The 26,132-nt window shown below is 45.1% G+C and overlaps 1 protein-coding gene across 1 annotated transcript in view; it reads right to left on the reverse strand.

Annotated features, from left to right (window-relative positions):
* EXOC4 (exocyst complex component 4) overlaps positions 1-26,132 on the reverse strand; it is a 264,576-nt gene that overhangs the window by 82,048 nt on the left and 156,396 nt on the right. Inside the window, exon 10 of the mRNA XM_033057550.2 lies at positions 19,042-19,138. Coding sequence (XP_032913441.1) covers positions 19,042-19,138 — 97 coding nt within the window. The remainder of the gene's footprint in view (positions 1-19,041; positions 19,139-26,132) is intronic.

Below are 26,132 nucleotides of genomic sequence, written 5' to 3' on the forward strand. Positions count from 1 at the left end.
TTGTCCTGAGCACAGGGATGCAGAGTTTGTGATTCCAGGAATGAGAGCGGGGCGGATGCAGACACACAAATGAACCTCGCCCACCCTGAGCAATCAGAGCTGGCTCATTCCCCCCACTCCCCAAACAGCCAGCATCCAGAAAAGTGCCATCAGGGAAGCCTGCCACGTCCCTGATCTCATTTACTTCATCCAGCAGTTATTTCTGCTGCCTCCCCCTCTCCACACACAATTCCTGGAGCTCTCTGCAGAGAAATCAGAGCGGATTTTGCTTGGGAAGGTGAAAATCTTGGCAAAAATCAGTGCCAGGCTTCCAATTCCTCTTTTCATTAGGCAGCAACCAGCTCTTTTTATTCCAGGATGTGTATCCAGAGGCAGAAGAGATGTCTCTAGTGGATTCCTGATGCCATCTCCCCCTCCTAAAAACATCCATTGGAGGCCATTCCTGCAAGATTCCTTTCAAGCACTGTGTGAATTGCTGATGGGAAGGAGCTCCTGCACACCAAAGCTCATGGAAAGCTTTATTCTCCCACACAGGGAAAGGGTTTATTTGAGCAGAATGAAAAGGATATGAACACCAGACACGTATCCTCCTGTCCAAGTGGGAATTCCAGCCGTCTCAATGATATGTAAATTATATTTGGATTTAATGTGGGCCTGGTTGGAAAAGGGATGAGTCTGAAGAGCCTGTTCCTCATCCAGCTGCTCTGGGTGTGGATCCAGGGAGATTCCAGGACTAAGGGTGGTCACAAATCATCCCTGCAATTTTTCCCTGGAATTAATTAGCTATTAAATGGTTTTGTTCCCATTAATTTGCTCCACGCAAAGCTGGAGTTTTGCTGAAAACAAAAGACAGCACCTGAAAACAGAAGTGGCTCATCCAGCTGGAAATTGAGGGAACCTAAATTAGATATTTTCCTATTTCTGATTGTCTGGATGTCTCCAGACATCTTACAGCTTCCATGGTGTGTCCAGTTCTGGGACCCTCAAGACAAGAGAGATGTCAAAGAGCTGGAGCATGTCCAGGGAATGGAGCTGGGAAGGGTTTGGAGAACCAGGAAAAGCTGAGGGAGCTGGGAAGGGTTTGGAGAACCAGGAAAAGCTGAGGGAGATGGGAAGGGTTTGGAGAACCAGGAAAAGCTGAGGGAGATGGGAAAGGGGCTCATCCTGGAGAAAAGGAGGCTCTTGTGGCTCTGCACAAGTCCCTGAATTCTTGGAGGGATTTGGGATCTGCTCCAGGGAACAGGGACAGGAGCAGAGGGAACGGCCCCAGGCTGGGCCAGGGGAGGGCAGGGTGGACACCAGCAGGAATTTCCCCATGGAAAGGGTGATCAGGGATTGGAATTGCCCAGGGAGGGTTGGAGTCCCCATCCCTGGAGTGTCCAAGGAATGTCTGGATGAGCAGGAAGCTTGTCCTGGACTGGATTTTCCAGGCAGTAAAGAAATAATCCCAGGTATCCAACAGCCAGCAAATTCCACATGGATGGGACATCAGATCCTCCAAACTCCTGCTGTCCCCAGCTCTGATGGGACACTGAGATCCTGGTGATCCAGCTGCTCTCAATCCATCCCAATCCCAGTGCCAGGCACGTTGTTAACACTGGAATTCCTCCTTTATTAGATCCAGGTATATAAATGGCATCCCTGGGAGTCCTGTGGATTTCCATCATTATTCCTTCACTGCCAACCTGCTGAGATGTTGATCATCACCTCACCCCACGCCCCAGGGGGATCCATTATTTATCTGATTCCATTTTACAGTGTGGAGTAAATAAATAGCATTAAAGTGCTAAATTTATTCATGGAAGTGGGGCTGTGTTTGCATCCTGGAGCCATTCCTTAAATCAAGGAAATGCTGTTAATAGGCTGCAATGAAGATGTAAAACATCCATTTTAATATGGCTGTAATAAAGGCAGATTGCAGCAGCTGATGATGACATTTTACATGTGGGCACAAGGATGGTGACACTTTAATATCTGCAGCTCCTGGACTCCATTCCATGCCATGCAGCCCAAGAGGGCTGTGTTAATTATTACAGTGTCATCTCAAAGAAATTAATTCCAGTCGTTATCAGAGGATGCTCATTAAGCAACAATTGCTTGGCTGCTTGAGCAAATCCCACACCCTGGGAGGGGACAGAGCATGGTGACAACCAGCTGGTGACACATCCACTGCCATCCCCAAGCCTTTTGTGATGGCAGAGTTGGGTAGGACATGATCTCCACCAGGCAAAGCTTTTCTGTGCTGGAGGAGCAGCTGGCACCAATGGGAGAGCTGGGACTGAGTCCTGCAAGGAGTGGGATCCCATTTTTTGGATGTTCAGAAGTTTTTTGATAAAGGTTTGATTGCTTTAATCAAAACACTGTTCCCCAGGCCAGGTTGGATGAGGTTTGGAGCAGCCTGGGGTAGTGGAAGGTGATGAGCTTTAACATCTCATCAACCCAAACCATTCCATAATTCTGGGATTTATATTAAGTCTTCACCTTTAAAATCTCTTCCTATGAATAAAAACAAATTAAGTTTTCCCAAACTGCAATAACAAAGTGAGAGGAACATCTTGGTCCTGCTGCACCAGAATTACTGCAAAGCAAAACTGAGGTCTCCTTTAACTCCTCCTAAATTCTACAAGTCAAAGTTTCCCTGAAATGGATTATTTAAAGCTCCATGTTCTGTGCATGAAGACATTATTAAGTTATTCTCCTCTAAAGAAAATATCCAAGAAATGCTGTTCTTGCAAGAATTAGACACCAGAACCACAGAAACACAGGATGGTTTGGAATGGGAGGGATCTTAGAGATCATCTCATTCCAGCCTTCCCCAAGGACACCTCCTGCTCTTCCCCATCCATTCTGGGGATTACACCAGATTCAGACCACAAAACTGATGTTTCATTTTTCATTTTTCATCCTAGTTTGATTTTTAACCTCAAAAACTCCAGTGTTGAAACCAACAGACAGAACAGGTCACTCCCCACAAACACCCCCCAAAAACTGCATTCCAGATAGAGCACATTAATGCTTTGTTTCTTAGGCCATTTTTATTAATTTGCATTATTAAAGTGAGTTTGAAACCAAAAATCAATACACAAGTGCTAAGAGTGTGAGCACAGAATTCAGATATCTGAATTCACAGCGAGGAAAAAAGACAACAAACTGTGTCTTACCAAGGGATGGAAAGGAAAAATGATATCAATTTATTCCTTAGCCAAATTGCTACTTGAATTTATTCATGGGATAGAATTATGGATAGCAATCACATTTTCTCCTTCAGTCTCAGTTTTGGTTCACAATTAAATTCAGGAGAGGCAGCTAGAAGTGAAATTTAAAGTTTGTCACTGCTGAGCCAAACCCAAGGAGAGTGAGTTCTAAATCTGTGTTGTTTCTATTGGGGGAGAAAATTCAGCTTAGAGCCAGAACACAGCCAGGATTTTCCAAGATTTGCTCAGAAATGGGCAAGGATCATCCTAACCCTCACCAGGTACCTCCATCAGAAATTGGATTTAAACAACCAAGAAAGCTCCTCCTTCCCCAAGACAAAAATCAACCACTCTCTACTGAAGGTTTGCCTTTCATCTCTGTTTGGTGATGGCCACACAGAATAGAAAATGTAAAAAAAAAGCAATTTATTAAAGCTAAAGACCAGCAGGCACAGACAAAATAAATGTGGGAGAGGGGATGGGATGAGAAAGGGATGGATTGGGAATGAGCTGCCACACCCACGAGCCAAGCAAGGACAGAAGGATCCCTCCTGTCCACCTGGAACCATTTCTCTCCACAGGAAAATAAAATTTATAAATGTTAACATGTTGTTTGCAAAGGTCAGGTCAGTATTTGCTGTGACATGAGTTGGGGGGAAGCAAATCCATCTCCTGTGGGACAGCAGTGACATTAAAGAGGATCTGAACCCTTCCCCAAGTGGATTTTTTGCTGGGATAAAGTTTGAGCCCCTTCCCTTCTGCTCTGGGCTCTGGGGGGTGGCAGAAATTAACACAAAGTTTAGAAAAAATGAATTTTTGGTACAATTGTGATGCTCATTTGTACCAAACTGGTCAGAAAAGAAGAAGAGTCCTTAAAAAAAAAAAAAGCAAGATGAAAGTGGGGTGAAATTTCTGGGATTTATCCACAGTGGGCTATGGCAGTGAAAGAAGGAATTCCTATTAAATCAGGTTTAAAGATCATTAGGGGAGGGGGAGCTGGTGGTTCAGCTGGTTTTGACAACAGGTTCATCTTTTCAAAGGAAATTAAAGAAATATGGAATTGTAAAGGTTGGAAAAGACCTTCAAGTCCAGTTCACCACTAAACCATGAGCTCAATCCACACATATTTTTAACATTTCCATGGATGAGACTCCACCACTTCCCTGGAGAAATTTCTCCTAATATCCAATCTAAACATTCTCTGGCACAACTCAAAGTTATTTCCTCAAATGTCCAACCAGCCTTGATCTCAAACCTGAACTCCTTTGCTTCCACCCACCCCATCTCCCTTTAGAAGTTTCTCAGTGGAAGATTCAACCCAAGGGGAAAAGGCAAAGGATTTGATTCACCCAAATTTAGAATAAGAGAAGAGCCACTGATGTCTCAACCCCACAGGGCTCTTCAGCACTTCCTTCCCAGAAATTTCCCTGTTTTAATTAATTGTTGTGAAATGCAGCCATGAGAAATAAAAATCACCCCTCACTGTAATATGTGACTTAAAAGATAAAGCATTAAAATAATGATAATAATTATTCTAATAATAAACTACCCCAATAATCCAAGGAAATGGAGTCACTTTGGATATTTGACTGGAGAGGTCCAAGGAAAAGCTGTGGGAGGTGTCCCTGCCATGTAAGGGGTAGAATGGGATGGGATTTAAGCCCCTTCCAACTCAGCCATTCTGGGATTTTGTGACTGCAAGAAAAAGCTGAATTTTCCTGTCACACAGCTCAGCACCTCCCAATAAACAACCTGTGAATATCCATGCTTTTAATTCATCCTCCTCTGGATTCCACAGAACCAGACCAGACTGCACCAGCACTGAGTTACTGCAGTGATTTCTGTTAGAATGAACAGAATCTGATAATCCTCCCCTTGTGCCCCAAAACCTTCACAGGGCCCTCAGTGCAAATGAGAGAATTTTGCACAGAAATACAACCCCAAAAAAGGAACAGTGCTGTGTGAAAAGTGAGGGCACCATTTGGCTGTGATTTTTGTTCCACAGCAAACAGCTGAACAAAGGGAAGAGCAGGGAAGCTGAAGCACAGGCAGTGATTTTCCAGCTGGGAATTCTCCACTCATCCCTGCTGCCAGCAAGGACCTGAGCATGCCATGCCCACATCTCCATCCCAACCCCAAATCCACCCCCCTGAGGCACCCAGAATTTGTCTCCCTCCATCAACCAACATCCTCTGCTAAACCCAAAGTGACACCAGAGTCACCCAAGCGCTGGGCACAAATCCCTGCTGGGCCAGCAGCGTTCTCCAGATGCTGCACCAGACAAAACAGCCCTGGAGCCTGGGACCTCCCTCCTTCCATCCCCCTCTGGACTCCAAGAACAAAGGAAAAGCCAGGCTGGGCTCTGGGAGGATGGACATTAATGTCCTGTGACACTGCTGCCCTCTCTGGGGTCACTTGTCACACGAGGTGGGAATTCCCCCAATAACTTTGTTGTGACAGATATCAAAAATGTCAAAGGATTTACTGCACAAAGCACTCCAGGCCACGTTTAAGGTGACTTCTATGCTCTTGTTTTGCTTTTCTTTTTTCTCCCCTCAACATATTTTGCTCCCAAAAGGGAATTTTACACAAATTAAGGTAAAAAAACTATTTTTTTACACCTCCCCAACTATTCTGCTACTCCCAGCACCAGCTGGGTTCTTGTTCTCAGCCCACCTGCAGCACCACAGCTCCTATTCCATCTCTTTGAGGGAATACCTACAGCTCCTGTGGCTTAAAAAAAAAAAAAAAATTAACACTGGAGTTGTTATTGTGCAATTATTTTGCAGAAGTTACATATCAGTGCTAAAAAAAAAGAGCAACGAAATGACAAGGCACAGGAGATGGAAGAATTCAAACATATGTTGGAAATGTCACAAACAGCAAAGATCAGAGCAGCAGAAGCCACCAGAAAGAGGCAAAAAAAATCCCCTAAAACTGCTAAATATAATTAGGTATTTAATTAGGAAACCAAAGCATTACTAATACATGCTTTAAAATTTGGGAATTCAAAGCATACAAACGAAAGCAAAACCTTTTCTATTTTGGGATGACTTTGTGCAGAAAATGAATCTGTAAAAATAACTTCCCACGAAGCAAAGGCTCAGCAGCAGCAGCACTTTGAGAATCTGGGGGCAAAAAAGTGTAAATAAGGCTCCCAAAATCCACTTCTCATAGTCAGAGGGACAGAAAGGGGATTTATCTAAAGCATCTCCCTCTCAGAGTTCTGCTTCAGTGGTTTCTTTGGAGCAGGGATGTCCTGGAGGAGTTGGGATCAGAGATTTATGAACCTGGAGCAGAGGAATTGGGCAATTTGAGTCTAAAAAGAATAATTAGAAGGAGAAAAGCTCCTGGCAGAGCACAGAACTGAGCTCAAACTCTTAAATTCACCACTGTTTCACAGCCATGACCAAAAATCCACAAACAGGTCAAACTGCAGCACTTTTGTCCAACATTGCCCTACTTATTTGAAACAGAGGAAAAATAAAACCACTCCAGTGAAACTCCAGAGGGGAAACTCCAGAGTGAAGGTGCATGAAGTGACAGCCACTAATGGCTTTTGACAATTTGATTTTTTTTTCTGTGTGGAGCTGCTGGGAGTTGCCAGCAAACCTGAGGAACTCTTTGGAAGTGCCCATGAGGGACAGGGACACAGGGACAGGGATCAGCTCCTCATTCCTCAGGCTGATTCCAGGCTGGAGAGGGTTATGCCCATTAAACTCCACAAAAATTCACTGTCACTCCCAGTTATCCCAACTGGATTTGTATGAAAAGTAGAGGAAAACAATGTATTTTAAATTGCCTTTGGAATCCAACACCTGCAGGTAAAGCCAAGTCTCCAACAGGATCTACCTGAGCTTTGGGAATTGGAGAGAATTCTGAGAAAGATTTTATTTCAGGTTCTGTTTGAAAGAAGGAAAATGTCAGTGTTGTCACAGCACTGGACTTTTAATCTCTCTTTTTTTTTAGTTAAAATGAATTAAATTAGAGGAACAAGTGTTTTTTAAATGCCTGGGTTAAAGGACATTGTGGGTCATGATTTTAGGGAATTTGCAGTGAAGTCATTCCCATCATAAGACTACACATGGACATGTGTGGAGACAAATAAAAACAGAATCAACTTACACACCCTCATCTAAAATCTAGGCTAAAAATACAGAATACACACAATGCCTTAATTCAGCTTTCAGCTGATGCTTTGTTACCCAAATAAATTCCATCTCTGAGCGGGTGTGGAGCTTGATGTCCCAGTGCTGGGTTATTTATCATGGAATTATTGAATAGTTTGGGGTGAAGGGACCTTTCCATGTCATGGCAGGGACATCTCCACTGTCCCAAAGTGATCCAAACCCCAATGTCCAACCTGGCCTTGGACATTCCAGGATCCAGGGATTCTCTGGCAATTCCAGGAATTCCTTCCCCAATCTCCCCTTTCCCCATTCCCTGTGTCCTGTCCCTTGTCCCCAGTCCCTCTGCAGCTCTCCTGGAGCCCCTCCAGGCCCTGGAATGTTCTGGAAGCTCTCCCTGCATCCTTCCCTTCTCCAGCCTGGCAATTCCCAGCTCTCCAGAACCTGACATTGGATCCATCTCCTCTCCAAGGAATTGATGCATCCAGGGCCTTCCCTTGCAATCTCAGCAAACCATCAAGGCTCTCCCTTCCCTGGGCCTCTCTTTTCTATCCCCACTTTCCATCCCAATCCCTCTGCATGGATTCTGAGTGTCCTGAATCCCACAATCCTGGCCTGCCTTGCCTGGGCAGGGAGCTCCAAGCTCATGGCAGGGACACCTCCCAGCATCCCAGGCTGCTCCAATCCTTCCTTGGCCACTGCAGGGATCCAGGGATTCTCTGGCAATTCCAGCAATTCCTTCCCCAATCTCCCCTTTCCCCATTCCCTGGGTCCTGTCCCTCCAGACCTTTCCCAAATTCCAGCTCTCCTGGAGCCCCTCCAGGCCCTGGAATGTTCTGGAAGCTCTCCCTGCATCCTGCCCTTCTCCAGGTGAGCATCCCCAGATCTCCCAGCCCTGCAGCAGCTCCATGGATTCCCCTGGATTTGCTCCAGGTGCTGCTGTGCAGCTCTGCAGGTGAGGTCTCACCTGAGGGGACCCAGGGACAGAATTCCCCTTCCCTGCTCTGGGATCAGCTCAGCACTCAGGGGATTTTAGGTGCCTATGACATTTTTTCCATCCAAAGGTGACAGTTCACCTGTGTTCATGCTCAGGAAGCCAGAACATTGCTAGGAATCAGAATTAATTCCTGCAGCACCAATGGTACTGTGACATGTGCTCTCATCAAAATTCAGCTTTGCTGATTAAACATCTCCAGGAATTCGGTTGTTCAACATCAGAATTATCACAGTAGGTAAAGGTCACTTCTATCCATGAGACTCTGGGGTTTTTTTTCACTGCCTCTCTCTGTCTCTGCCAGACAAGGCTCAGACCTGGAGCCAGAATAATCCAAATTTGGGAGCTCAGCCTGCCCTGCCTGCTCTGCACCTGTTGATTCATTGGGGTGTGGAGAGGAGGGCAATGCAAATGGGCCCCTCTGCCTCCCCAAAAAGCTGGGCCCCCATCTCCCACCTTCTCCCACAGAATCACCTCAGGGAGATTTTCTCTCCTCCTGCAGCAGAGGCAGAATGAATAATGATCCCAGGGGGATTGACACGAGGAGGGTTTCTGGAGAATGCTTTATTCAAAGCACACAATGCTCTTCAAACCCTCTGTGCTTTGAGGAACTCTGCACAAGCTTTGATTTAGCAGCACTCCAGGCATGTTGCTTGTTCTGCCAAGATTTTTGGGAAGGTTTAAGGCACTGGAAGAATTTCTGGAATAGCCCAGCACCTTTGTTTTGTTTACCTCACTGAGTTGATTGACATCTATAAATGGCATTGTGTTCTCCAGGGCTGCTGCCTTCCATTCAAAGGACTCAGTTCCATTGCTTCAAAGATTGTATTTTGAGCATTGTAAAGCTCCTGATGGTGGGTAATTACAACAAATTATCTGAATAATTCTAATACTGCATCTACTCCATTACAAATGACAACCAGCAATTATACCCATCCCAGCTTTTCAGCAAACTAAACAGAAAAAAACACTTCACTCTTGACCTGGGCGTGTCCAGAACTGATAATAAGCACCCACTCTGCTCACTGCAACAATAGTTCTCCATCCTTGACAACTTCTGTTTGTTTTTTTGGTTTTTTTTTTGAACAGGGAGGAGGTGGTAAAAATTTTCCCTAGGAGGCTCCCAAGGGATGCAGATGGGAAAAGTGGATTTTGTGTGGAATAACCTCACAGGTGATGGGGACAAGGCAGCTCAGGGGAACTTGGATGAACTTTTCTAAAAGTTTGGCATAGAGGAAAGATTGACCTGGAAGCAGAAAACATGGAGAGGTTGTGGCTGTTCCTGGATCCCTGGAAATGTCCAAGGCCAGGCTGGACAGGGCTTGGAGCAGCTGGGACAGAACTTTAATGTCCCTCCAACCCAAACCATCCCATGATTCCATAATTCCATAACTCTATTCTACTCCAAACTGTGCCATGAAGAAACAACTGGAACAACTTGGAATAACTGCCTGGGAAGGAGATGAAACAACATTTCAGGAGCCAGCAAAAGTGAAACATCAAAATCCCAATGGTAACACAAGACAGCAATGAGCAATCGAGGGATTCCCTGCAATTAATCAACTTTTATTCATTTTTATCACCCATTTCTCTCAGTTCAGATGAATGGCTGTGCTGCAGGTCCAGTGCACCACCAGAGCAATTCTCCCTCCCATCCCTCAGCCTGGGCACATCAAGAGGAATGATTGTCTCAGTGACAAACTGCACAACCCCAAGGAACAAAAAGAGGAATTATCCCACACTCCAGACTTGCCTCCACCTTTTGCAAAGATGCAGCACGAGGGGATGGTTTTATTTCCTCCCTGTAAGATTATAAAGCTTTAGAGTAAATAAATTCTGAGTTTCTGGCCATCCACCAGACCAGGCTGTCACTCATCCACCTCCAAAATCCCCCAGGATTTCCTCTGGGAGAGCTGCTAGAAAATGACACTTGTCAACATTTCCCCCTCCTTGTTGTAATTACTGTTATTTCTACAAGGTCTCCAGTTTTTCTCTGTATAAGGAATAATTCTGTCTTGTACCCCCTGAATGAGTTCCTTGGCTCAGGTACAGAAAAATCAAACTTTTTGAGGGACCTGCACTTATTTAGCAGCATTATTTCACCTTACAGGGTGTATAAAACTTTAATTTATTTTTTTTTCACTTTGAAAATGCTGTTTTACTGTTTCTCCAGAGACAATGAGTTTGCTAAAAGCCACCAAAAATTCTTAAAGCCACAAAGAACCTGATCACCATCACATTTTCCAGCATGCACAGCACTGCTGGTGCACATCCTTCTCTCCATCCTTTTCATAATTCAATAAATCAGCCCAAAAAACATAAATAAACACAGAATTCAGGACAATTCAACTCCACAACTTCTTCCCTGCCAGTTCCAGCACCAGGATTTCCATGGACAGAGCAATTTCACACTTAGGTGTGAATGAATTTTGTCTCTGAAAAGTTTGGAAGTTACCAGAGGAAAAGGAACTATGGAAGTGCTTTTCAGTGATATTCCACAAAGTGCAATTCCTGCTGAGCTATCTGAAATTCAAGATTCCTGGGACCCAAAATAGCCAAACTAAAGGCCAACTTCTGGCCTGCAAAATGTATTTATGCCTATTCTGCAGATCTCTAAAAGTCAACAGAATTTAGAGTTAAATCCCTCAGGAATATCCCATCAAAAAGTTATTTTGTGTCAGGACCTGATGCTTGAAAAACCTGTTTTTCCATGGGCTCACATCCCCTAAAAGGTTTTTCCCAAGGTTCTGCCAGGATTTCCTTTTGCCACACGCCCATGAAAACCCTGCAAGTGTTTGTGGAGCCACAGCTGATGTGTCTGAACCAAATAATCCCAATAAAATGGGAATAAATGAGGGTCCTGCACTGTGATATTTAGGAATTCAGCAGAATGAGAAAAAGCAGCTTAGTGCTGAAAGAATTTCAAAGCCATTATTTGTAGCTCAGCTCAGGAAACTGAAAAGAGGGGGAATAGTTGAAATAAACAGCTCAGATTATCATAAATAAAAATCAAACTTTGAAATTCTCCCTTCTTTTTCTTTTAGAATCTGAGGAGGAAACAGGAATTCACCTCCATGCTTTGAGGGAACAGCTCTGGTTACCCAAATCACAACATTTTAAACTGCACAAAAGGTTTCAAAGAAAAAAAAAAACAAACCTACAAGAATAATCCAGGTAAAACACAAAGCTGAGAGCTCCCACCAAAGGCTTTTCCCAAAAACCTTTCAGCTGAACACCAGCTCATTGTTGTAAAATACAATAATGACCAAAAAAATTTAAATTATCAATCTTTCCTTTCATTGGCTCCATGGAGGAAGTGGGGTCCAAAAGGCACCATCATTCCAGGCTTTAGATCTTTGCTTTTAACAGCAAATCCTAAACACAGGAATCACCTTTTTTTGTGATTCAAGCAGCAGCTCTCCTGCCTTCAATCAAAAATTCATAAAGATTGATGAAAGCAACCACAGGCATTACATAAAAAATTCAAAGTGATAGTATCATAAAGTGGACTTAAACCACACTGTGTTTTCATCCTTGGATTTCCCCCATTCAGGGAAAACCCTCACTGAAGTATTTTTTGAACAGCTTCCATAGACAGATTAAAAATTTAGAATTTGTCAGGTTCCTTTTGTTCCACCACAAAAATCAAAGATGTTTTCCTGGTTCTGTTGCCCTACAGATTGTTTTTTAGCCATGTCAGAATATTATTTCCTATATTTGTAATGAAAGTTGGGGCTATTAAAGCAAGTTTAAATACTGGGAGTTCATTCCTCAATGGCATCAGCTCCTGCATGGCAGGACCTCACCTTGTGATGGAGATTTGAAGTGTTTGATAATTACTGTGACACTTGGGGACGTGCTGGTTATTGGTTGGACTTGATCTTACAGAGCTTTTCCAACCTTAGTGAGTCTTAAATGTGTGGAGCTCAGGTTTTTTTTCAGGAATTTTGTACCTGAGATGGTTTGATTGAATTGATGGATCCCTTCTGCCCTTCCAGCTTTTCCCTGGCCATGTGGTGAGCCCTCAGCTGCTCAGGGAATTGGATGAAATCATCATTTTAGATCCCTCCTGACCAAACTCTTCTGGTCCCAGGGAATAAATAAATCACTGAAAACTCTCATGGCATCACCAAATCCCTGTGATGAGATCAGAACAAAAGTGCCCAGCAACATGGGGATGGCTCAATCCTCCTCCATCAGAACACCAGTGAGATGCTGGAAGTAAATTTAAGGTTTCTCAGAGCAGCTGTGGCTGCCCCTGGATCCCAAGGCCAGGCTGGATGTGTTTGGAGTAGCTGGGATATGGGAAGGTGTCCCATGGCATCTGGGTCATCTTTAATGTCCCTTCCAACCCAAAGCACTCTGTGATTCCATTCAGGAATGAGCTAATCCTGCTTTGTTGGCTCAATGAGCACCAGCCTGGCTCCAAGCAGCTCATTACCATGGAATTACATTAACACTGTTTGCAGCTATTCAGCCCCAGCTCTTGCAAATGTCAAAATCTCTCTGTTCCTTCAGCTTGTATTTCATCCAAAGGGAAGGAGGAGCTGGAGACATGTGAAATTTCTGACAGGCTGTTGATTTTCCCTTTGGATGAAGCATGTTTGAAAACTCCCAACTTGACTGATCTGCTGAAGCACATTCTCTGACAGACAATATAAAATCAATGCCTCACATATTAAGAGGTTTTTTGGGGTTTTTTTTTTTTTTTTTTTTTTTTTTTGGAGTGTGAGATTTTTTGTTTGTGTGGGAGGCGGCGGTGGGGGGCGGGGTGGGGATCACTTTATTTTCTGTCATGGAAAATGAACAGCCTCACCTTAAGGTTTTTATAAACTGTCATCTTTAATCAGACACACACAGCAAGACTGTCAGTTCTCATAAAGCATCGGGAGGGGAGGGGGAAAAAAAAAATTAAAAAAAGGCACAAAATGTGAAGCTGTTCCCCATCCCTTCCCCATGTGAGTCCCCAGTCAGGAGGAAACCTTTCCTCAGCAGTGTCACAACAAGCTCTGCTCAGATGTGTCTTTATCCTTCAGCCACGCTGAATTTGGGAGGCTTTGTCAGGGAGGAGAGGAGCTGTGAGGAACATCCATCCCTGCTGCTCACAGGGAACACTAAAAACCTCCTAAACACTCATTAAACAGGGGGATGGGGAGGGAAAAACATTCCCTGGGTAGGTGACAAATGGGACCCTTAAGATTCCATCCAGGCCAATGGAAGGAGTGGATGAGAAGCTGCACCAAGAGTGGAATTTCTAAAATAAAAATGGGAGCATCCCATGGGGAAGGCTCTCCCAGTGGAAGGTGGAGGGGGTTGGATCTAAATGATTTTTAAGGTCCTTTCCTTGTTTCCAGTGTTGAATTTGGTGTTTCTGCAATAGGGATTGGAGATCTCTTGGTGCTGCTGCTGAGGGCAGTGTCCAGTTTGGGGTCACTCCTGAGTGTCCAGTGCTGGGACAGGAGGGACCTGGAGGGGCTGGAGAGTGTCCAGGGAAGGGAACAGAGCTGGGAAGGGTTTGGAGAGCCAGGAAAAGCTGAGGGAGGTGGGAAAGGAGAAAAGCAGGTTAAAGGGGCTCCTTTTCACTCTCTACATCTCCCTGACAGGAGGGGACAGCTGGGGGGTCAGGCTCTGCTCCCAGGGAACAGGGACAGGATGGAACAGCCCCAAATTGTACCAGGGGAGGTTTAGGTTGGATGTTAGAGAAAATTTCCCCATGGAATGGGTGGTCAGGCATTGGAAAGGGCTGCCCAGGGAGGTTTGGGGTGCCCATCCCTGGAGGTGTCCAAGGAATTCCTGGATGTGACACTCAGAGCTCTGGGCTGGGGACAAGGTGAGGATTGGGCACAGCTTGGATTTGATGACCTTGGAGGGCTTTTCCAACCTCAGGGATCCTGGGAATTTGGGATCTCCTGATCTGAGCCTTGTCTGTCTCACCACACCTCCCTGCCCAGAGAGCAGGAAGAGATTCCCTACCTTGCACAGGCAAGAATTCCATTAATAAGTGAGATTTTCCCACCCTTTGAAGGGGATCTGTAAGACCTGATAAAATCTGGAAGGTTCTTTTCAAGGACCCACTCCATTTAAAAGTTTCCAAATCATGTTTCCTGTGCACTGAACAGCACCTCAGATTTTTATTTTTTTTTTAATTTACCCTGATCCTCTGCACATTACTCAGACTCAAACACAAACTTTAGGCAGTCAACATTCTAAGTTCCCTCTCCCAGCTTGAGTCAGCCTTATTGATTTCTCTGAAATCAAGTATTTTAGGTTTGATTCAGAAAGCCAAAGGCATCAGCTCTCATTATTTAGCACTATTTGTGCCACAGGAGGACCTGACATTTTCCATCTACTTCACTAATAATAAATAACCCTTAAGACTTTAAAATACCACATATTTTTCTTAACCTATTTGGTGTGATTTAGCATAGTTTAAATGCAACAAACTCAAAAATTTTCACACTCCTTTTGCCTCCCTAAACCCACAGTCCCTATATTATCAAGTACTAATTTTATGGTGTGCAGCTACAAGATATTACAGAATATTTTAAAATAAAATGAGATTATTATTACTATTATACTAAAAGGGGTTACTGGAGAGACACACAGGAATTCTGAGTTATTTCTGAGTTATTTCTGAGTTATTTCTGAGTTTAGTGATGTAGTTTTTAACACCAGCAGCAACTGATGCTCAAAAACCAAAGGATTTTCATGTCCCATGACAACTTTGCTGTCCCCTCCGACCCATTTTCAAAATAAGCAGGATTTAAAATCCACATCCAGCACCTTTTATCTTGACATATCCTGAATTCAACAGCAGCTTGACAGGATTATTCCCACAAAAAATCCCTGCTGTGCTGGTGCACCTGGGGGGATGCACTTGTCCTGCACTTCCCTCCCAAGAACAGGGAATTCCTGGGATCTACAACTTGTCCATCAGCAGCTCAGAGCCACCAGTGGAGAGGAGCAAAAGTCCATCAGCACCTTCCCTGAACAGTCCCTGAAGGATTTTTTTATTTAATAACAGAATCATCCCTCTTTGATTTGCATTAAAATAACTGGGAGAAACAGTTAACTCCAAATTTGCTTTCAAGTGAGAAGCTTTCAGTGATGGAAAAAAAGAAGAAATGGAAAGGAGCATTTTATCTGAAATGAAAAAGGCAAGCTACTGCTGCTCTCTTCCCCCCAGTCCCATCAATCCCAAACAACAAGAGGCAGGAACTTTGCAGTGCCCTGAGCACTGAATTTAATCTTTGCATCCCGAACAACATCAGCAGTGGAAAATTGGGAATTTTGCTGTGGGATTTTTCCTACCCCAATACACCATTTTTTTTTTGTTTATCTCTTTCTCTCAAACTCAAACCAGCACTGACATCCCACCTGGCAGAGGGGAGATGCCACCAGACCCAAGGGATGATTCCTCCTTCCCAAGGTCACATCCTGCTGGGAGTGACTCTTCCTTCCAAACCAACGAGCCCTTGGCTTTTCCCCTCCATCCTCCAACCCTTTTAATTGCTGTTTGATCCTAATGAAGTGTGGCTGGTGGTAATAAATGGAAAGCCTCCCTCCAGCACCCAGCACTGCTCAGCTCATCCATCCCCTGCACCTCCCACCCTTCCCATTCCTCCCCTCCAGCCTCGAGACTGCAGACATCTGTTCCTCAATTGTCTGGTAATAAACACACTCCATAAAGCATATGTAAAATGATTATTACCCCGAGGAGCCAAGTGCCTTTCAAATGCCAGCTGAAACAAATAAACATTAAAAAAAAATATAAAAAAAAAAAAAAGTATAAAAGACATAAAAAAAATCCCCACCAAACAAATGGTACGACAGACATCGCTCAGGCTGTTCCATATTCCAGAATGAAGGGCCTTGGGATTGCTCCTGTGATTCCTTCTTCCCAAGGAAGATGTGATTCCTCAGCCCAGCAACTCCAGGGCTGGTTGCCAGCAAAGGATGAAGGAGAAAACTGGACTCCTTTGGTAACTTTTATACTTTGGCACCTCCCACGAAATGTAATTAAGGAAAATCAGAGGTGGGTTCTGCCTCAATTTCTGAGTGCAATTAGTTTCCAGATGTAGTTAGGAAAACTATTCCCAGCAATCATCTCCTCTAGAACAGCCACTGGTGTCTCAGAAATTCACTGTTTGTTCTGTGTGTGGTGGTGTCATTAAGGGCTGCTAATTAATCTGGGCTTTGGTGTGCCTCAGGTGTCCTTGTGGGAATGAGGAACCCACGTCCTCAACAACACAAATCTCACTTCCCAACTCTGGCTCCCTGCTCTGAAGGAATTCCAAGGCAAGAAAAGCTCTGAAAACCATTTTTTTAGGATGTTTTTCCTCACACTGCCCATGGGTTTAATTAAGAGTTTCTCTAAATTTTGGTTATTGGTTCATTTGCACCTCCCCCTAAAGTCTGACCCCATATTCTTCAGGAGGATCTGGAGCCAAGTTCCACTCTGAGTTTGTAAATAAAAAAGGATTAAAAAGTGGCTTTATAAGCAGCAATTTTGTCCCTGTGCTTGTACAGTTCTGATCTGACACTTCTCATAGCAGAGCACAAAGAGAAGAGTTCCACTGGTGAGTCTGAATGCTCTGCTTCCATCCCTCCCCTCAACATTTCAGGGCTCAATTACATTTTAAAGCCATCACTTTATGTGGTGCTCAGGCTTTAAATCAACACACCAGGGTCTGGTTTCTCACTCATCCAGTTTGTTTAATACTTTCAGAAGCACTCAGCTGCCTCATAAAATCAGCGAGTCCATGCAGTGCTGAGGCTCCTCTGGCAACGAATTTGATAAAAACAAGGGGGGAAAAAAAGCCCTTGTAAATAAAATATTGATCATTTGAATTCAAACCAGATCCATTTCAAGCAGGTACAGGGGACAGGGATGAAAGATGAGGGGAGTAGGTCATAAAGAACCTCAAAAAGGAAAATAAAACTTCACAGCTCTGCAGGAGTTACCTCCAGGAGAGCTGGACATTTCAAACAGGAGCATCTGAAAAAGGACAACAAGGATCTACCCAAGACATGTTGATTTTATGATTCCATGTGCCAGAAATTACTGCAAGCTCCCAATATTTTAGCAAATTCACCTTATTGAACATTTCAGCTGGTGGGACAGGCCATGACAATCCCATCAGGAACAGAATTCCCTGCAGGGAATTATTGTCACTGTGACCATCCCAGATTCTCTGCACATTCCAGCATTAAAATCACATTAAAATGGTTTTTAGAGCCCTCTCCCACCCCCAAACTCTCTCCATTCTGCAGGGAGAAAAGAGCAAACCAGGTCATTCCACATTTCCCTTCTTTCCCTGCAGTTATTGATGAAATCCTCACTGCAAGGGAGTGAAGATGCTGCAGGTGGTTGGCACGAAAAATACAGTGTACACAGATACCTTCATCTCCATGCAATTATTTTTTATGAGGCAAATGATTCCTCCTGCCTGACTTGCAGGCTGGGAATGCAGAGTGAAGTGTTTGGGAAGTGCTATTTAAAGCAGAGCACTCGTGTTTCGCTCAGATGGGAGGAAAAAAGTGAGGGAAAAATAAAGCAGGAAGGCAGAGAGAAAGAATTTCAATCAATGGGAAAGATCTCATCAATAAAAACAGGAGCATCACCACCCTCTGGGCTTGCAAGATGTCTGTAAATTCATTAATGATTTAGAAATTGAAGCCCACATCATCATAGTCACACCCTGAAGAACACTGAAATTCAGTTGTCCATCTTTTGCCATCATAAAAATAGCTGAAAACTAAAAATCATCCTGCAGCAAATTTATTTCTAGCACATTTCTGCAGTTTGAAAGACACAGAGGTGGAAATGAAATGTGCTTATGGAATTCTCCACTCTGTTATGGGCAGAAATAAACTCTTTCTTCAAGGCACGATTTTGCACACCATTGCACCACAGTTCAGGATGTTCTCAAGAACACCAGAAATTCAGATTTAGAGGAATTGATGCCTTTTCCAACTGTGTTTTTAAGTCCTGAGAAGTCACAAATAAGCCCAGTTCTCAGCCATGGAGGCATCAGGAGGAGATTCCTTCCTCTGAGGACCAGAATCCAATTATTTTTTATGATTGTTCTGTGGGAAATGCTCCCTAAAGGTGCCTGGGGAGAAAGGAAAACCCTCCCAGGAAAAAAAAGAGGTGGGAGGTTGATGTGAACTGAGACAAACATTGTTTCTGCACAAAACCAACAGGACAAACTGTTAGAAAAGCAGCAAAATCCAAATATCAGAGGTGAATGATACAGTGAGAAGTTTAATAAAGGCTTGCTCTGTTTAGAGTTCCAGCTGTGACAGTTTGAATCCTTTTTAATTTCAATTCCTGGCTCACTTTGGATCAGGAATTAATTTGCAGTTCCTAGCTCACAGTGTTTTATCAATGAACTCACCTTGTAGTTCCTCTGACTTTTTAATAAGCACAAAGAACAGCAAGAATCAATTTGTGGCAGGTTGCAAATAAACTTCACCCAGGTCAATAAATGACATTGGTCAGTGACTCACCCAAACAGAAAATCCCACCTGACATCACAGCTCAGTTTGAAACAGATTTTAAAATATTGTCAAATTTGGGGTTGTTTTTTACACACAACAACTTTACAACATCAACAACTTCAGAGCAACCCCTTTGCTCTGGGATCTCAGAAGTGGAAAGTGCCCAACACCCCCACAAATCAGAGTAATTCTACTTATTCTAATTCTTTGCAGCTGGTTTTACCTGAGCAGGGGGTGAAAGATGATGGTGATGTTCCTGGCTCCTGGTTTGCACACAAACTTGGAGCCACCACCTTCAATTAAGTTATCATCTGGTCCTCCTGGAAAACAAGATGGAACAAAGTTGTCTAACAGACCTCGACAGCCCTTGATTTTCAGGGAAGTAAGTGATAATTAACCATTTAGCAAGGGATAATTAAACAGGAATTAAATGCTTCTTTGCTGGTGAAAGATCAGTCATTCATGTGAAGCTTTGCTCTCTGTGCCCTCCCCAAGCCCTGCCAGGGCACAGGTGGTGCCTGGAGGTGACTTTGGGCTCCTTGTTGCAGATTTAGGGACATTTTGGCACAAACCCAGCAAATCTTGGTGACAAACACCCAGCCCTTGGCTCAGGGGTGTTTTGAAGCCCACAGTGCTTGGAAAAGGTCTGGAGAGCAGCAATTCCCAGGATTTCCCTGCTTGCACCTCAGAGTGGGGATGGCACAATGGCAGCCTTGGTTTGGGTGACATTTTAACTCATTTATTGTATTCAATTACAATATTGTGTTGTATTCAGTACAATTGTACTCAGTCCCAACTCTGAGTCTTGTAATTGCTGTGTGGAACTTTCCCTTCTCTGAGTTCCACCTCAGCTACAGGAAAAATAAATTTGGAGAGTTTGGCAGCAAAACACAACCCAGGGAACATCATTTACACACCACAGGCTCCAGGGTTTGGAGTGGCAATAAAACCTGGCCAGTGTCACTGTGTCACTCCAAAATTACTTCCACAGGCAGCTCCTGACACCAAAGTACCTGAAATTTGGATACTGGGGGAGAAAAGAGAGGGGAGGAAATTCCTGAAAGCTTTGTATGTCCTGACAGCAACAAAGTCCACATGGAACCATTCCTGAAGAAAACATTTTTAGGACAACAGGCCAGACACCCCACATATAAAGAAATCATCAAAACTCATCCAGTTCCAATCCCATGGGACACTTTTCTTTATCTCAGGCTGTTCCAAGTCCCATCCAACCTGGCCTTGGACGCTTCAGGGATCCAGGGGCTGCCACAGCTGCTCTGGAAATTCCATTCCAGGGCTTCCCCAAAAAGGAACTTGGGCAAAGTTTGAATATCCCAGGTATTATCAAACCTTTTCCATGTGAACTCTCCTTTAAGATTGATAATAAATAATAAATACAGAAGCCAATCACAGCTTTGGAGGCAGGGAAATGACAAAGTTTTCAAAACTACCCCAGCAGGTCACTGAAGTTTTTGACCTGACATTTTCTCTGTGTCCAAACAAAAAGGATTTCTCCAAATGGGAAAGAGGAGCAACACAACTGATGAGGAAGTGACTCCAACCATCTTTTCCAAGGGAATTTTATGTGCTTTAGAACAACCAATCCACAGAAAAAGCTCTTTGGTGACTGAATTTATTTGACCCTTCTGCAGCAACGTGCAAACTGAGCTGGTCACCAACACCATTTCCATACCCTCAGCAATCCCTCCAGGTCAGGAGTGTTTCCTACAAGAATTCCCATAGATTCCAAGATGTGAGAGCACTGAATTCCCCATGGAGTGGAGAGATCCTGAGAAATTGGAAGGCTGCAGTCACAACATTTCCAGAGCTGACTCAGCTCCTCGAACGAACCCTGAGCGCACAGAGCTTCTTGATAAATCCATATGGACTTGGGAAGCACAAAATAACTGAAGACAGAGTTGGTTAAACTTTCCTGGTGGTATTTAGAAAGAGGCAGCTCTTAAAAAAACAAAAATCCAGGGATTTCAGCTGGCAGTTTAAAGAGTGAACTCTCACAACGTGGCAGTTTAATCGGGGGAGAAAAGAGGCGTGAGTTCAAGGAAAAGAAAATTATTCACTTCCCCTGTTAATGTCAGATCCTGCAATTTCCACTGGGCTCTGTGTCTGAACAGAATTATTGAAGAAGCCAGCCAAGCATGAGCTGCTGAGGCAGGGATGAGGAAATGCAGGCTCCAATTAAGAGAGGGGTGTTATTCTTGTTCCATCAAGTCACCCTGCACTAATCAATATTATTGACTGGGATGAACTCCATGGTGAGGAATAAAACAATCTGTCTGATCTGCTGGGCCAGATGATGATGGATTTGAGGAGAACAGAACCCTGGCACTGAGAGAAAAACGTGCTTTTACATCTCCTTGGCTCTCAGCCTTCCATAAATAATCGTGGGTGCTCTGCAGGTAGGTGCAGGCTATGGGGAGGGGGGAAGGAATTTTGTTTGTGTTTAAATATTTTACCCAAAAAAAGATGCTGAGGCTTTGGTCATCCCAACTATACAGCAGTGCTACTTCAATGCACTGCTCCTCCCACCTTCACTGCTGTAAACACTGGAGATTTGTTGTGGAGAAAATCCCCAAATGGGGATTCCTTTCCCTGTGAACTGGAGATCTCCACTGGTTGTTGTGTCAAGGTGTGAAATGTGTTATTTCCATGGACCAGCCATGATTTCAGCCAATTCCCTGTGCTGGGGAGCCACCAACATCTCCATAAAATCCCTCAGGAATTCTCCTTCATCCTGATTGATTCTGCCAAGAGCATCTCCTGCAGGGAGGTGAATGATTGTTCATCCACACAACCCAAAATTGCAGAAAACAGGGAGTGGAGAATCCCAGAAGGGTTTGGGTGGGAAAGGACCTCAAAGATCACCCAGTTCCAACTTCCAGGGCTGGAAAGTCCCTGACCTGTGGGAGAGGGTCCAGAGGAATCCATGGAGCTGCTGCAGGGCTGGAGCCAGGCTGGGAGAGCTGGGGGTGCTCACCTGGAGAAGGGAAGGATCCAGAGAGAGCTTCCAGAACATTCCAGAGTCTAAAGAGGCTCCAGGAGAGCTGGAATTCGGGAAAGGCACAGAGGGACAGGACACAGGGAATGGGGAAAGGGGAGATTGGGGCAGGAATTCCTGGAATTGCCAGAGAATCCCTGGATCCCTGCAGTGGCCAAGGAAGGATTGGAGCAGCCTGGGATGCTGGGAGGTGTCCCTGCCATGAGCTTGGAGCTCCCTGCCCAGGCAAGGCAGCCCAGGATTGTGGGATTCAGGACACTCAGAATCCATGCAGAGGGATTGGGATGGAAAGTGGGGATAGAAAAGAGAGGCCCAGGGAAGGGAGAGCCTTGATGGTTTGCTGAGATTGCAAGGGAAGGCCCTGGATGCATCAATTCCTTGGAGAGGAGATGGATCCAATGTCAGGTTCTGGAGAGCTGGGAATTGCCAGGCTGGAGAAGGGAAGGATGCAGGGAGAGCTTCCAGAACATTCCAGAGTCTAAAGAGCTCCAGGAGAGCTGGAATTTGGGAAAAGCCTAGAGGAATAGGATACAGGGAATGGGGAAAAGGGAGATTGGGGAAGGAATTCCTGGCTGGGCTGGAATTGCCAGAGCATCCCTGGATCCCTGCAGTGCCCAAGGCCAGGTTGGAGTACCTGGGACAGTGGGAGGTGTCCCTGCTGTGGGACTGGAACTGGATGAGCTTTAAGATCTCTTCCAACCCAAACCATAATTCCATGAGGAGTAGAAATAATTCCTCTTTTCCCTCTCCTTATCAATAATCGCCAGAGATCCAATTTGGAGCCTCCCAAACCAGAGCTCAGCTGGCAAATTCTGCACTGCTGGTGTGCCCAGGAAAATATCCCAAAGCTTCCCCTCTCTCTCGTTGCTGTAGCAGTTTCCTCTCAGGAGCAAAGTTTAATCTGCCTGGTAATAAAATCTGAGGAACAAAAGAAAAATAAAGAAAACTTGGAGATGAAGTGGAATTTGTCACAGAGTTAATGACACCCTCCTGCCGTGCTGGCAATGAAGTGTGCCCACCTGAATGTCACTGCAAGTGGTGACAGAGACAGGGCCATTAGTGACAGAGCTCGATGTGTCTGAAATGGAGCCTAAAATGTCAGACTTCAACATGAAAAAGGAGATGAGCAGGGAAACTGGAACCTCTGCAGGCAATGAAAGTCAGAACAAACATTAGCAGAGTTTTAGTTTTCCATCCTGCTCGGTAAATTTAAATGGTTGCATGGATATTTCACTGTTCACAGAAAATGTCAGAGAATCCCAGGATGGTTTGGGTGGGAAGGGACCTTAAGGATCATCCAGTGCCACCTCTGCCCTGGCAGGGACACCCCCACTGTCCCAGGGTGATCCAAACCCCAATATCCAACCTGGGCATTCCAGGGATCCAGGGATTCTCTGGCAATTCCAGCCCAGCCAGGAATTCCTTCCCCAATCTCCTGAGCACATCAGAGAAGAGGCAGCTCAGCCCCTTGAAAGATTTGCTGTGCAGGTTTTAAAATTCATTGTAAGTAATGAGGTAATTTCTTCTTCTTTTTAACAACATCCTGAGAAAAGCTCTCTCTGTGTCTCACACAAGAGCTAAAAAAGGGTGAAATTTCTTATTCTGTCACTTGAGGAGCCACCAGACGTTACCTCATTGTTTCAGAGTTTTATCTGTCCAAACGCATTTTATCCTCAGTCCTGCCACATCTTCAATCCCACCAGTCACTGAAACTTTTCAGACACAAAGGTATTTGCCTGAGAAGTAAATCTCATTCCAAAATATCCAAAAAATATTCACTTGGAATCAATGGAAACACCCCAAAATCATGAGGAGCACAGGGAAACTTCAGCTCCCTTATTCCCATCCCTGTGTTAGCACAGCTCAGATTCATTGATCTCTCTGCAGTGCAGAATTCACCCAAACAAGTTCCAGGCATGGAATGAAGAATTCCTGGGCCCCTCTCCATGATCAGAGCACCTTTCCCAAGGAGCCACTCCATGTTAATCTATGCAGAACAGGAAAAATAAAGAATAAAGGATGAAGCTTTGAAGCAACAACTGAGCAACCAACACATCCTGCAAATCCCATCCTCCACTCTGAGGGAGCAGCACAAGCTGAAACAGGAAAAGGAATCAGTTTCCATGGCATGGTGCTTCCCAAAAATTCCTGATTGTGTGGGAATCAACACCAGGATCTGTGCAGGAGAGAGGAGCTGATGTTCCTGTACCATCACCCCAAACTCTGCTTTTGGGAGAATGGCTGGGAATTTATCACTGATGGAAATACTGAAATGGAATTAATTTTGTGATATATTCAGGGTGAGCTTAAAGTATTTCCAGAGTGACTGGGGAGATGTCAGCAGGGAGTGCTGTGGCTTTAGGGTCCCCTGTGCCCTGCTGAGGCTGGTGACAAGGCACTGGGAGCTGGGAGCAGCTCTGGAGTCACTCAATCATCTCTGAGCTCCCTTCCTCGCCCCAGGTCTGACAGCAGCCAGTGCTTTACAAGTAGTTACCACCTAATTTCCATCAATTTTGGGTCTTCTGGAGTTCCATCATGGCTCTGATCTCTGTTGATTTTGGGGAAATGTGGGTGCATGTGTGTTTTTCACCATCAGCCCCTTGCTCCTGATGGTCTGATGTATAAATTCCCACTTGCCATGATTAAAAGAAAAGCAGGTGATTAAGAGAAGCAGGCAAGAAATGCAATCTTTCCTCTGTCAGAAACCTCTGCTAAATTGCTTCTCCCCTCAAGCAAGGAAGTAATCAAGCATTGGCTGGAGCTCATTCTTGTCTATCTTGATAAGGTGGATTTTTTTATCAGGTGCATCTCAGTTCCCTCGTTCCTGTTCCAGGAGAGGGAAGGGGATCCCCACCTGCCAGGTCAGAGTGGGGGTCACTCACTGCCAGTTTGGGGGTGGAGAGGGCAGAGGGAACAAAAATCATCATTACAGAAGAACAGACAGAAAAAATGGTGCCTGAAATAGTCCCCAAATGCCACCTGAAGTGTCCAAGGCCAGGCTAGAGGGAGCTCTGGGCATCCTGGGACAGTGGAAGTGTCCCTGCCATGGAAATGGGGCTGGAACTGGATGGGTTTTAAAGTTCCTTCCCACCCAAACCATTCTGGGATTCTCTGAAAGGAATGGAATTTGGGGGATTCAAGGCATGCAAAAGAGTTTGAGAGAGGATGGATAAATTGTGTTTGGTTCCACGTGGAAATAATTGAAATGTGTGAGTGCCAGTGCAGTGAATCACTGCTGAGGATCTGTGCAGGAGAGACAGGAGCTGATGTTCTGTGTGGTTCATGGAGCCAGGCTGGGAGAGCTGGGAATGTTCTCCTGGAGAAGGGAAGGATGCAGGGAGAGCTTCCAGAACATTCCAGGGCCTGGAGGGGCTCCAGGAGAGCTGGAGAGGGACTGGGGACAAGGGACAGGACCCAGGGAATGGGGAAAGGGGAGACTGGGGAAGGAATTCCTGGAATTGCCAGAGAATCCCTGGATCCCTGCAGTGGCCAAGGAAGGATTGGAGCAGCCTGGGATGCTGGGAGGTGTCCCTGCCATGAGCTTGGAGCTCCCTGCCCAGGCAAGGCAGGCCAGGATTGTGGGATTCAGGACACTCAGAATCCATGCAGAGGGATTGGGATGGAAAGTGGGGATAGAAAAGAGAGGCCCAGGGAAGGGAGAGCCTTGATGGTTTGCTGAGATTGCAAGGGAAGGCCCTGGATGCATCAATTCCTTGGAGAGGAGATGGATCCAATGTCAGGTTCTGGAGAGCTGGGAATTGCCAGGCTGGAGAAGGGAAGGATGCAGGGAGAGCTTCCAGAACATTCCAGGGCCTGGAGGGGCTCCAGGAGAGCTGGAGAGGGACTGGGGACAAGGGACAGGACACAGGGAATGGGGAAAGGGGAGATTGGGGAAGGAATTCCTGGCTGGGCTGGAATTGCCAGAGCATCCCTGGATCCCTGCAGTGTCCCAAGCCAGGCTGGAGCCCCTGGGACAGTGGAAGTGTCCCTGCCATGGATGGGGTGGCACTGGAGGAGATTTGAGGTCCCTTCCCACCCAGACCTCTCTGGGATTCTGAGCACAGCTGCAGTTGCTGTTCTGTTCAGGTTTGCAGATCAATCTCTGCTCAAACCTGAAGGAAAAGTGATTTCCCAAAGCAGGAGAGGCAGCTCTGGATTCCAGCCACAGGACTGACGTGGCCTCTGTGACCCTGAGCAGGTTTCTGCATTTCAGTTCCCCAAAAGGGGAATTGAGATTGTGTCTCCAACCTTCCCCTGGCAAAACTGTTTTGAGAAACGTCAGGAAAAAAAAGCACCAA

This window comes from Catharus ustulatus, chromosome 4 (genome assembly GCF_009819885.2).
Source record: "Catharus ustulatus isolate bCatUst1 chromosome 4, bCatUst1.pri.v2, whole genome shotgun sequence".
NCBI lineage: Eukaryota > Metazoa > Chordata > Aves > Passeriformes > Turdidae > Catharus > Catharus ustulatus.